The sequence below is a fragment of the Cloeon dipterum genome, chromosome X, assembly GCF_949628265.1.
Source record: "Cloeon dipterum chromosome X, ieCloDipt1.1, whole genome shotgun sequence".
Taxonomy (NCBI): Eukaryota; Metazoa; Arthropoda; class Insecta; order Ephemeroptera; family Baetidae; genus Cloeon; species Cloeon dipterum.
In genome coordinates, this window is record NC_088790.1 from 19,099,459 (window position 1) to 19,112,919 (window position 13,461).

The following is a 13,461-nucleotide window of genomic DNA, read 5'->3' on the forward strand; positions in this document are numbered from 1 at the left end:
TCTTTTTAATAATTCAACTGACACAAAGTGAAAAAGTGAGCTATTGTGGTTATTACAATCGAAATCAATATTAGTCTCTTGTGTTTAGTATTCCATATAGCCATTATTCAAGAGAGTTGATAGCAAAATATGAGGGAAACCTTAAGAAATGTTAATATAAATATACATTTGAAAAGTGCGACCACTCGAGGTTGTTATAATTATATTCAACATAAATATACATGTTGGGAATTGACTGAAAATTTAGAAAATAGGTATGTTCCGACTTCGGTAAAAACTTGTTCTTTGCGCTGTAGAGCGTTATTTATGCTACATGCACGAATTGAGTGTACGGCGGCACAGTTTCCTTGAATTTAAGGCGAATGACAAGATTTCATGTGCGATTTTTGTGACGTCTTCGGTTCTTATTATATTTTTGACCATATTTCCATAAACTTTTTCCAAGTCATTTTTTCGAGATCTATCCAACGGTGTATGACACATTTTTGGGAACCTTTTAATTTTTATAGAATATAACAAGATTATTGCACATAAGGCAATAGTCGTCCCCATTTGAAAAGCATGATAGATTTGCAGCCAATTTTCTTTCAAAAATATACTATATACCTGTTTTAGATTAATTTTGACGTTGACTGAATCCTTATAGGGATTAGTTTGTGCATTGGCAACAACAAGGGGTTTCCAATAACAATCCTATTCAAAAACGCAAAGCGGCTATTCTAGCCGTAGATGCGATTTCATGAAATCAGCAGGCTGATGGCGCAGAGAAATCATAATAATTTTAAATAAGTAGAGATCTCAGCCGAATAATTTTAGGTGGCCAATTAGTTAATCGGCAAATTATGGACCAGGAGCGGCGGCTATCGGATGCGATGGCGCAACTGAAAAATTTTTGAAAGTGGAGTTTGAATATTACCCCAGGTAGAAAAATATATATCTTGACAATGCTTTTAAAATATTTGCGGTTGTCTTGGCAATATTTCTTCTTGAATTCAAAAAATCTCTTTAAATCATTATAATTGATAAAATGTAACGCTTTTTCAGTGTTGCAAACATATTTAAAAAGACCCTTTTCAAAAAATCTTTAAAATATTTTATAAATCTTTTGGCAATATTTCGAACACATTTTCACCAGAAATCGAATCACTTTGAACATCACTCGGAAATCTTTTGAAAATCTTTTCACAATATTTTGAAATTTTCTTTTTCTATACTTTTAGGGTTCTTTAAAATGGCGGACACAGCGCTTGTTCTTGCAGGCTTGCAGCTCTCACGGACATGCATGTCCAGTCAACATTATGACAGCGAGGATTGGTTCAAAGTTCAAATCATCATTTGTACCAATCCGGATGGCATTTATGTTGAGCCAGACCTGCAAAGTCCATTGAAAGCGCTGCAAGTTCCAAGCAATGTGCCGGCACCATCAGGGAATTTCGGTTATCTGAAATCAAAAGGCAACAAAAGTTTAAGAGTAATTAACATTCATGAATTTTTATTAAATATTTAAAAATAAATTTCACACAGTAAAAGAGGTATATAAAAAGTTTGGAGCCAGGCGCTGATGATGCCGACCAGGCATAAACAGCAGGGATGCTGACTAAAATTATTTGCGCTTTTCTCGTAGTCGTCACGGGTGTTGGGGGATTTTCGCAGGTCTGAGTCCTGATGGCTCCTCTGAGAATTTCCTTTGTTCCTGCGCTGACAGAAAAACACTGATTTATTGAATTTGGTCTAATTCTTGGAGCTGAAGTATTCATGTTTCTAGATTGATTTGCAATTCAATGGTCTCTGAAGAATTTTGAAAAATTCTCCGCCATCTAACGATCAATGTATGCAGAATAAGGGGACTAACGCTTTCCTATCAATCACACTTCTCGCTCGGATGGAAAGAATCAATGTTAATGCCCTAGCGAGAAGTGCGAGTTGGGCGAAAATGGTGAGTCTGCCATATTCCAATTAAAAATTCATATCTAATTAGGAAATTCTTACCTGGATAAACATAAGTTAGAATGCTGAACGATGGCTTCAATTCACGCGCATCGGTGCGAATTCTCTGAGTTCGCGATCGCACTTTGCGTTCCGTTCACACAGACATCATATAAGCGCCTCAAGCGGCGGCGTCACATCCGAATCTGAACTTGGAATTAATTCTTTCTGCTGTTCTTTGAACCGTTAACGGCACCTGACCGAATACCCCCACTTTCCCACACTACAAAAAAAATCATTCCAAAAAAATAAGATCAAAATATTTGCGGAAACCATTTTCAACATATATTTCATCTCGAGTGCAATGAATTAAAGTTAGCTTGAAATATGTTGGGATTTATCATTTGAACAGATTTTTAAAACATATTGTCTAAACAAATTCAATAGAAATATTTTCACAAAATTTGGAACAGAACCAAACCAAGGGATTACTAAAGAATCGTTTAAAGTCGATCCTTACGAAATATCTTTAAAATAACTTCAAAAATTATTTCGGCAAAATAATTCGAAAATATTGCCAAAGCATTTTTCCCTATACCCTACACAATATTGCCCTGGAAGGCTGCCAAAAACATTTTTAAAATAATTTGAAACCCCCCAATCTTTTCCAAAGATCTTTTGCTACCTGGGTACTTAACGGCCCAAAGAACTGGAGGCAATTTTTTCTCTAGCACTTTTCGAATTTTTAACCGGTAGCTGGCGTGGCTATAGCCAAAGTTACGGCGGGACACGGGACCCGAAATTTGAAGGCTAGCTCTGCTGAGACCTCTAAGATAAGCCTTTTTGTTTTAAGATGCGACCCAAAAATTGCATGTATTAATTTAATTTTGTGAAATGATCAAACAGAGGGAATAAATCTAATTGAATTTAAAGAATTATGTTTTTGTAAAGATAGTATATATTGGCAGATGCAGTTGTTTTGGTGTTTAGTAAATGCGGTTATATTGTTGTTTATTGATCATGTTATGCATTAATATACATAAAATATTGAAATTCGTGAACAATTGCAAAAAAATGATAAGCAGTTATCTGCATAAACGCCCAAAGCAAAAAATTTGTTCGTCGTTGTCATGTGCCGTTAGATAAAATACAACTACAAATGCTAATTACAATACAATTCCTAAAGCATATCTTGAAGCCTGACAGGCATTGTGTCAATTTGGAGCTGAAGAAGAACGACCCAAACCTCAACTAGCCCGACAAAAATCTAAATGATTAATTCAAACGATTAGTTGAAACAATGGCAATTTTAACATTCATACCTGCGAGTAATATTTCCGGTCGACTCGTATGTACCCGCTTAACATGACGATTGGTGGTGTTTTCTTTATATGAACTAGAAACTAAATTGATAAAAATTATATCTTCCACCGCAAAGGAAAGCTAAAACTACCCTGATCATATCCAAATTTTCACTTTGGTGCGATATAGTGATACTTCTCGTCACAGCATAGTTGATCTGCTTTGCATTAAAGAAAACTTCTCGAATAAAAGATTACATACTTTCTGACTAGCGTAATGCGCGCCCTCACATACAGCGAAAATCATTAAGAGCCCAAAGACGAAGAGATAGGCAATAAAAACGGCAGCATCGTAGCGGAGGCGGTCAGAGGAAAATTCGTAAATGCAGTACACGATAACCACGGTACCGCTCAAAAGTGGCTGCATCGTCGCCAGAGGGTTACTCCTGCCTGTGTTTACTATTGCCTTGTGGAGATTCAACCACAATTCTTTATAGACCATAAAATCCTCCTGTGCAGCGTTCCCACAATAATGATCCTTAGAAGATAGCTGAAATAATTTAATCGTTAATAGGGATTGAAAATGTTGCATATTACTTGATATTCTTGAAGAATTGTAAGTGCAAGCGAGGCGAGAGATTTGAAGATGCATAATCTCCATGCGAGAGACAGACTTTGCGACGCGAAGCAAACGCTCACAAGCACGTTCCATGTAAAATCCTCCGGAGCACCCACTAAAATAGGTTTAAGCACAAGAATTAAGACGAAAGGCGCCACCTCGGAAACCACAACGACCCGAGAAACTGAGCTCAGTCCAAATTTCAGCTTAACTGATTTTCCTAATGCAGCATTCATTTTTTTCTGAAGACGAGAGGCATTAATTTTACCATTTTATGTTATTTTTGTATCTCAATACCTGATATGTGTGCAGAGAGTTGCAAAAATCAACGATTGACTTTTTATGAGAGTGATAGAGAATTGGATAATCAAACGCCATTAAGCAAGCGAGGAGTTTGACAGCATTAATTGTAATGGAACCTCCTGATGGGTTGAATAAATTCTAAAATCGTAATAATATAGTTATTCACCTAGAAGATCGGAAAATTCAACGAGTACCTCCGCGAATAGAATTAAATGCGGAATAAAGATAGCTACTTGAACAGTGCAAAAGAATTTCGAGAAAATTAATTCTGACGTGCCAGTTCTCAGGGTGAGACGACTTTCATCGTCAGGGTCTATTTGAATAGGCACCCATCCGAGCCAGTCCATCAGTCTCAGGACTGGCCACATTTCACGTACAAACGCATTCGGCGAATTCATCTTCTGTCCTGAGAAGCACGTTTATTCCAGGCCGATTGATTGATTGATTTCCGTGAATGCAACAGCACGCAATATGTCGAGAAGAACATTTTTCTTTGAGAGTATTATTGGATGTTTATATTCCCACTTTGTCATTGATATATATTAATGTTATTCCCATTCAATTACAAATGGAAATCATATGAGAAAGGGCGACACTTCAGGAAAACAAGTGACTATGACCCGGCTCTGGAGGACAAAACCGAAGTGAGCCCCGCGACTAGAAAAAATCATAAAAGACATCACTAGTAATCACACATTATTTAAATCTTGATACCACAATTGCCTTGCAAATGGAAGGAAACTGTGCGGCAGAGCAGTCATTCAATGTGGGTGGCATATCATTCCACTCTTTCACAAACACCATTTTTGCAGAGGTTAACGCGGGCCGGCCGCTGCTGCAGCCGAGGATGCAGTGGGTCGTCGCCGCTGTGCACGCACCCTAGAGTGTGATTCGTACCTCGTACCATCGCGTCGTAGTCCGTCACTCTTGCGAGGCACTTTTTGAAAAAAGGAGGTAGGCCGGCACTGAGAGATTTTGTTGGTGCGAGATTTTATTAGATTAGGACTACATTCCCGAAATGATACAATAAAAATGTGACAGCTTTGGAAGAAATTGGCCAAATAAATACGTTAAATTTTTCTGTATAGTCATCCAGTTTGAAGATGAATTTCAACATTAATTCCTGCCCCTGCACACCACTAGATTTTTCCCTCGGTTGCAGCAGCCGACCGCACAGAATTTGGCCGAAATGTGTTCCATTATACCGTTAGAGGTTAAAGTTTTAAATTTTAGGTAGGGACTGGCTGGCTGCTCGGCTTTAGCCAAATATTAGTCCCACGACAGGGACTGAAAAATGAAGACTAAATTTTTCTCTGGAACTTTAATGGTTTGAAACCGGTGGCTGGCCCTGGAGTCATGGTGGCAGACAACGAGATTCAAAATGTTGCGGAACAGCGCGGCTAGCTGAAATCTCGAATTAACGTTAACTGCAGCAAAGCGGAATGATAATGCCACCCGCGCTATATAGAAGCTTGTTTTGCGGCAATTTCCAACGTAGTGCAAGACGTGATGCAAATTTACATATGTTATTTAAATTTGACACTTTTGTACTATGGCCTAATCAACTATAAAACCTCATAGACATTATCACTCCCTTGTCAGTTTATCTCAATTATAAGATACTCGTACTATACTAAAAGGGATGCTATCTACTCAATGCAAAACAGACCATTTGAGAAATCATCAAAAACAAAATGTGAAGTGAATCTTCAAAAACATTTTTAAGCGAGTGCCAAAATGATCCAGAACAAACATAAAACACCCATGACTAGGACAGCCGTTTCGGGTATTTGTAGTCGGTAGAATTTTCCCTTAATACTCTCGCGAAAACGCACGTAGAAGGAATTTCACTACATAATATATACTTGCGTTGCGGGGTGGCTGATCAGGGGGGAAAGGATTGAACTTCACTGTTTCATTGCAAAAAAGAGACTAATTTATTTCATACTGGCCTGGGCATGCAACAAGCGTAGCGAAGTAGAAACTTTATTTTTCGATTTTTTTTTCATGATTTTCCTTTGATTTTGAAATTATTTTAGCCAAAACAAAGAATTGAATAAAAAGAGCTTGTGTTGCCTCCAGCCCCAGTCCCGACACAGAAAAGCCACTAAATAAAATATGGGCCGCGACAGCCGCAAACGCGGGCCGCTTGACAGTCAGCAAGTCTTGGCAATACTGGGGTTTCGCGCGGTGCGCCCGATTATCAGTCTGGGCCTGCCACCCACGGTGTCAAAAAAAATAATTAAAATTTTATTTAATTTTTCAATGCTTTTTAATATTATTAGTATTTTTATTTGAATTTTATAGTTAACATAAATTCAGTAAAAAAGGAAAAATCTAACTGTTGAAAAAATTTGACCACTCCAACCGCAAATTTCCTCTTCAGCACATTTTTTTTCAAATTGTCATTTGCTGCCTCAACGTTTAAAAAATTTACTTCCCACGATTTTTCGAATTCGAAGTTAGAAAATTATTGAAAACTGAGGTGCAAACATTATCTGCAAGAAACTGTTTAAAATTGATAAAAAAACCACTTCAAACCATTACACTATGCATTTTAAAAATGCGCGTTTTCCCCCCACGGGACCCCTCACCCCTTTTTGCTCCCTAATTGAACAAAAATATGCAATAAAATTGCAATGCATTGGAATTTGTTCTGAGAGCGTATGAGGATGAGGTTCGAGTTGTGTTCTGGTTAAATCGTGATCGGATTTTTTAAATACCCGCACCCTCTATAGGCTTAAATCCGAACCCGCCCTGACGAGAGTATAAATTACCTGGTACCAAGTTTACCCGACAATTTTCGGGTACCCAGAATTTCAGCAAAGATTTCCTTGAGGTCCCAAGGGTCGAGTGGCATGAGCCACAATAATTTGTGACTTTTGCTTAATGACATAAATCCTTGTGGTAGCGGCTTTTGAGCCCACCAACCCCAATTTTTGCTTATTTCTACATCCGTAGATAAAAAAGCAAAAATTGGGGTTGGTGGGATACATATGTGGGTACATATGTAAAATTCAGGATGGAGAAATAAAGTCGGTAAAATTGACAATTACCCTTTAAAGTCTCCCGAACACACACATTTTTCAGTCCTAAATCCGGAGATCTCCAGTCGAAACCCGGAGAGTGGCAGCCCTAACCCTACCCCATTTGTAAGTGTTGAAGTGCCCGATAACTGTTTTCAAGTGCAAAGCTACCGCCTCTGGAACAATCTTCCGCTGAATTTGTTTCTCAACGGAAACCAAGTTCTTTTCTAGGAATTTTTAAAAGAACAGTATCTCAAGAAATATTGAATAACCTCTCTTTTAAACAATTATGTTCAAACTTGATATTATTTTGTCTGGATATGGCAACGTATGGGGCAAAATAGCCCTGCAGAACCATAATAGAGATTACTTTGAAACTAATAAACGCCGAGCTATTGCATTACCAGTCATTCGCCGCTCGTTACCAAGTGTAGATTAGTCAAAAACCGCTACCGCAACAAAATAAATAATGTTTATTCAAATGCAACGGGTCTATAATACCCGTTGCGTTTGTAAAAAGCCCTTATTTGTATGATACTATGCAAAAGTTACGGTTAATTAAGGCTTAATTAACCCCCGTGCCAATCGGCCCCTGGGACCCCAAGGAACCCTTCGCGAAAATTATATTTGAGCTAACCCTACTTATCAGAGCTGATACTCTTCAACTCCTTAACTTACGCTGTAGCGTGGGAGGGATATTCGCATGCAAAGAGTTTCTCTCTAGAGTGATGGACGCTAGGTGGCTCAGAGTAAGGAGAGTAAAGTAAGGAGACCTTTACCCTCCTTAGCTCAGAGAGCTGGCGAATCTGATTGGTCACCGCACTGCTTTGCTTCAAAACACGACTTGGCGCTAGTATGGAGTGTTCGGACAGCTCAAAAATTATTTTCGGAAAGGGTTCCTTGGGGTCCCATGGGCAATAATGCCAAGTGGCACGGGGGTTAATTTGGTCTTAAATATCAGTAACTTGACATGCTATCTTAAAACAGGGGCTTCTGACAAACCCAACGGGTTAGATCTTACATTGCAGATTAAACTCCAATCCTTTCGGAAAATTACAGGCATAAGGCAATTCAATAAGGTTGCAATCGCGTCACATATATCAAGTGATGTAATCGTACTTGATTTAGTAATTGACTGATTGACATGAAATAAAATTTGGAACATCTGATCTATTTACTGAACATTAAGAAATATGAAAATTTATTGTTTTGTGAGATTTATTTAAAAATGGCAATAAAATGCTTTGTTTGTAAATAAGAATTGCGCAGCGCCATCTGCCTGCGCACACCACCGACCACCACCATCAATATAAAAATCATGAAAATAAAGTGCCTGGATACCACACAGATTCCGTTTACTTTCCTATCCTAGTTTATCTCATAAGAATAACGTTAAAAGCCTTATGAGACCAACATTTGAAAAGAAGTCGAGAATCGTGTGTTTATTTTTCGAAAAACTAAACGATTTGAAGCGCATTATGCCGCTTATGAAGTAAGTTCCTAAATTTTCCGTAGTGTAAATAGGCAGCACCACCCGCCTTAATGTTTTTAAAACACCTCGAAGTTAAGTCAAACTGCGCTGCTGACTGGTCTTGTTGAAAGGACCACGCCCCTCTCTCAGCCAATACGGTGTAATCCAGTCAGCGGCCTGTTGGAGCATTGCAAAATACCTACTGTTTATGTGTGTGTGTAGTTTTGTTTCGTCTTTCGTCCTGGTATAAAATCTCTTACATCAGGAAAGTAGCAAGGCAAAAAATATAATATTTTTTTAAACAACATGAGTGAGTTTTGAATTCAATTGAACTTCAGACGCTTGCCGGGTGAGGATTTGGCACGAAAATTAATGCATTTTTCGCAAATTTCTTGAACATAACAATTTGACAAAAGTGAAAGCTGCTGATGGCCGCACTTTTGGCATTGAGAGCTCGCTTCCTAATTGCTTCCATTTTTTAACAGAAACAATGCGAATTTTGGTGTTATCGCTGGTGTTGGTCAACATCGTGCAGGTAGTTGTTGGTCCTCCAGTCACGGCCAACAAGAAGGGAGAAGCTGACAAAAAGGATGAAGAACAGAAGGGTGCTGATTGGGTGAGTATTATTTCTCTGAATCTATTGTTGATATCATAGTCAACTTCTTGCAGGCAAAATATTACGAAGTAGGTGTAGCCTTATCTACCTCTTGCAGTAAAATTTATTTTTTCATGCTAATTTTCAATTAACCAACCATTCATTGCATTTAAATTAAATATTTTCCTCAGGACATCGGCCTGGAGTACAACCGATATTTGCAGGAAGTAGTTCAGGCCTTGGAGAGTGATCCTGAGTTCAGGGAAAAGCTGGAAAAAGCTGAAGTGGCTGACATCAGGGTATATTTTGAAGGAAAAAAACAAGGCCTGTTAAACTGTGTTTTCTTCATAGACGGGCAAAATCGCGTCTGAACTAGAGTTTGTGAACCACAACATCCGATCCAAGTTGGACGAACTCAAGAGAACTGAGATGGAGAGATTGCGTCATTTGGCCATCAAAGAATACGAGCTGAAGCAGGCGGAGAAGTACGAAAATGAAAGGACCCACGGAGATGGGGATGAAAACGAAATTGACCACGGACCAAAAATAAAGCTGCCTCACCACCTGGACCACATCAACCCTCACAGCTTTGAAATCGAGGATCTGAGGAAACTTATTGTTCAGGTAACACCCCTAAAATGTTAATGAGACATACTTTATTCAATTTGACTCTGTGCAGACCACAAAGGACCTTGAAGAGGCGGACTTGAAGCGGCGGCAGGAGTTCAAGGAATATGAGATGCAAAAGGAGTATGAGAAATCTCAGCAGCTGAATTTGCTGGACGAAGACCACAGGAAAGAGTTTGAGCACAAAATCGAAGAGCAGGAGGAAAAGCACAAGAAACACCCCTCTGTAAATTTGTTTTTAAAATTGATGGATGTAAAGCTAACTTAAAGATTTACAGCTGCACCACCCTGGCAGCAAACAACAGCTGGAGCAGGTGTGGGAGGAGCAGGATCACATGAACCCTGAGGATTTTAACCCAAAAACTTTCTTCCACATGCATGGTCTGCTGAAGTTAATTTAATTTATGAACCTGTTATCTAGCTTATTTTTGCAGACCTGGACGGAAACGGTTACTGGGACGCAGACGAGGTGAAGACGCTGTTCCAGAAGGAGCTGGACAAAATGTACGACCCCAATGCACCTGAAGATGACATGAGGGAAAGACGTGAGGAGATGGAGCGCATGAGGGAACACGTTTTCAATGAGTCTGATGTTAACAGGGATCACTTAATTAGGTAATGATTACGAGTAAATTTTTTTCTTACCGATCGGGTTGTCAAAAATATTATAATTCCAGCTACGAAGAGTTTTTGGAACAGACAAAGAAGAAGGAGTTTGAGCAAGACCAGGGCTGGCAGGGCCTGGATAACCAGAAACTGTACACACACGAGGAGTACCTTGAATATGAGCGAAAGAGGCAGGAGGAAGTGCAGAAGCTGATCGCCCAGGGCTTGGTATGCTCCTTTTTCTGTTGTGTGAATTTTACTAGCTTTCTGCATGGTATTCGCTTGAAAAGCACCACCTGATTCACAAATTCTAATTTGGATTTTGTGTCTTAATAAATTGCTTGCTCCTGTTTGCCACGTAGTTGCCTCCTCAACCGCACGACATGCACCTGCCATATGGCATTCAGGTCCCCCCTGAGTATTTCCACCATGCCCAGCAGCAGGCAGGATACCAGCAAGGGCACCAACCTCAGGTTTGAGTCCTTTAACTTTAGATCAGATAGTAGTTTATTTTATTTTGAAGCAGTATTGATCAGAATGTTGTAGGAAAAGAATTGCATGCTAAAACAGTTTGCAGGGAAAGCCAGAATTATCTGGGACTTGTTTGATTTTGCACTAACTGCTAACTGAGTGTTTTATATTGCTCTGTAAACATAAACTGATGGTGAAATGAAAGTTCATCAACAAACAAATTGTGACAAGGTCAAACACATCTAAGTTATTTTCCAACGCTCTTTATTATACTAATTTTCCTTGGCTTAAGGAATTTAAGTAATTTTTCACCCTGCCAGTCTTTAAAACCAATAGGTTAAACCAGGTTTCCCCTATTTCCCCTGGCAAATCCTGTTATTCACTTGTTCAATTCCATTTGGTAAAAATTTGCGTTTTGAGCAGCCAGAAAATTCTGGCAATATTGAGGGCAGGAGAAGCATTTTTTTAATAATCCTACAAACCAGTAGCATTTTGTCAGTGTTAACAGCTAATTTTTAATTTTTGGCTGTGAATAAATTGAAAATCTTTTATTCCTTGCCCGAGAAACTGTTGAAAATCAACTGTTAGAAACGGTACTAATCAGTGGTGAAACAATCAAGTGGCTAGAAAATGCAACCCTGGCAATTTATGTTAAGATACTTAAAAATGTGCTCTCCCTAATTGCAAAATTGAACCTTCCAGCTGTCGCCCCACCAACAGCCACCGCAAGGTCATCACCAACCGCCGCACCCTGGTCAGTTCCAACAGGCCCAGGGATATCACCCACCGCAGCCTCAAGTTGTGCCGCACAACCAACAGCCGCAGTACCAGCAGCAGCAACAGCCACAATACCAGCAGCAGCAGCCGCAGTACCAGCAGCAGCAAGTACATTACCAACAGCAACAACAGCCGCCAGTGCATCACCAACAGCAACAACAGCCGCCAGTGCATCACCAACAGCAACAACAGCCGCCAGTGCATCACCAACAGCAACAACAGCCGCCAGTGCATCATCAGCAACAACAGCAGCCTCAATACCAAGTCAATAACCCTCCCCCTGTCCAGCAGCAGTTCCAAAACCCGGCCCAGCAGCCCCCTGTTGTCCAGCATCAAAACAATCAGGCACCTATTCAGCAGCACAACAATCAAATTCCTGTCCAGCAGCAGCAGCAGCATGTCAACCAGGCCCAGTACCAAAACAATGCACAGCCGATTCCGCCGAAACAACACAACTCTCCGCCTCTGCACAACCAGCAGCAGCCGCCAACTGGCCAGGTGCACAACTCGCCTGTGCAACATGCTTCCTCGAGCGAGGCGCAGCAAAATGCCGCTGGGTCTCAGCACAACTAATTGACGTACGGATCAGGCTAGATTTCCCTGCATGGTACTAATCTCTTCAACTGGAAAAAATATTGATTGCTTTATGACGCACAACACCTCAATGATGATTTGACCGTGCAGGAAATTTCCAAGCCTAAGCGCAAACAGATCTTTTTTTGTTAAATTAACCTGATATATTGTGATCTGAAGTCGGATTATTTGATGAAAAAGAAGGATCGCCACAAGGCAGGAACTAAGCTCAAAAATAGCAATTTATTTTGCTCAACAAGTACAAAAATCCAGTTTATTATATTAAGCCTTCTGCTGATATAAAGCGTCATTTATTTAGAGAACAAAATTCCTGGACTTAATTTGTTAAAATCTGAAAATCCTGCCTGGGCTTCCTTCAAGTGTGGATGGGGCTGTTATAAACTTAATGCTTGGGTTTTATTGCCTTCTTTTTGGAGACTGCTAGCGATGGTCAATTTAAGTTTAGGTTATTCAGGGTGAGAGAGCTAGCAAGAAATTATTATCAGTGATTACATTTCATGCCAAATAAAAAGTATTTGATTTTCAATTATACAAGCATATTGAAACGTTTCATTTTCTTTACTCCAATCAAACTGAATTTAAAAAAAAATATATATGACTTTCAAGGCAGCTGAATTAAATTGATCCAGTTGTCAGATGGAGTTTAGGAACAAAAGTGGCGGAACTTTCCTAGATATCCGCGGCAGTTGGGACACGTGTGGTGCACATCCATGCATTCTTCTATGCAGCAGGGGATGAGGCAGCAGCCAAACACCCCTCTGTACTTAATAAATAACTAACTTTAATTTGGAAAAGTGCTATCATACCCAAGGAGACTGATGACAACGCCAGAGAAGTAGGCGACAGGGCCAGGAAGAACGTGCAGATCCGTTTCTACCCTTTGCCGACAATGGGGGCAATTGACCCACATTTTCTCTGGAAGCAGTTCAACAGGCATTTCGTTCCGCAGTTCAGTGGTAATAGCATTTAATTATTTTAGTACGTCATGATAAATATTATGCTTCGTTGACCATTTGCCACACTGTGCTGACTTGATTCACCCTTATCGTGGGTCAAGGTCATTTACGCTTTATGTTCATTTCAATCGGAACAAATGCAGTTTTAAAATTGATCAGTCAAAAATTTAAATGTTAAAAATTTTATTG

General features: G+C 39.6%; 2 protein-coding genes across 4 annotated transcripts in view; one reads left to right on the plus strand and one right to left on the minus strand.

The window, feature by feature from the left end:
* Positions 1 to 7,608, minus strand: part of LOC135945163 (uncharacterized) — a 65,532-nt gene extending 57,924 nt beyond the window's left edge. The window contains exon 1 of the transcript XR_010575409.1: positions 7,580 to 7,608. The gene's annotated coding sequence lies outside the window, so the exon portion shown is untranslated. The remainder of the gene's footprint in view (positions 1 to 7,579) is intronic.
* A 1,226-nt stretch (positions 7,609 to 8,834) lies between these two features.
* On the plus strand, positions 8,835 to 12,853 carry NUCB1 (Nucleobindin 1). 3 transcript variants are annotated; one of them, XM_065492714.1, is made up of 11 exons: positions 8,836 to 8,995; positions 9,132 to 9,262; positions 9,433 to 9,540; positions 9,593 to 9,865; positions 9,921 to 10,094; positions 10,147 to 10,249; positions 10,303 to 10,483; positions 10,546 to 10,702; positions 10,837 to 10,947; positions 11,648 to 11,905; positions 11,942 to 12,853. In XM_065492714.1, the coding sequence occupies exons 2-11, from the start codon at positions 9,137 to 9,139 to the stop codon at positions 12,293 to 12,295; spliced, it is 1,845 nt and encodes a 614-aa protein (XP_065348786.1). In that variant the 5' UTR covers positions 8,836 to 8,995; positions 9,132 to 9,136; the 3' UTR covers positions 12,296 to 12,853. The 3 variants fall into 3 exon arrangements, with proteins under 3 accessions (XP_065348787.1, XP_065348786.1, XP_065348785.1); XM_065492713.1 differs by having other exon boundaries at positions 11,648 to 12,853; XM_065492715.1 differs by lacking the exon at positions 10,837 to 10,947 and having other exon boundaries at positions 8,835 to 8,995; positions 11,648 to 12,853.
* The last annotated feature ends 608 nt before the right edge of the window (positions 12,854 to 13,461 follow it).

Coding starts and splice junctions, on each gene's coding strand:
- NUCB1 (XM_065492713.1), top strand. CDS start 9,137: ATGCGAATTTTGGTGTTATCGCTGGTGTTGGTCAACATCGTGCAGGTA. Junction 9,263..9,432: donor AACAGAAGGGTGCTGATTGG/GTGAGTATTATT, acceptor TATTTTCCTCAG/GACATCGGCCTGGAGTACAA. Junction 10,484..10,545: donor AACAGGGATCACTTAATTAG/GTAATGATTACG, acceptor TTATAATTCCAG/CTACGAAGAGTTTTTGGAAC.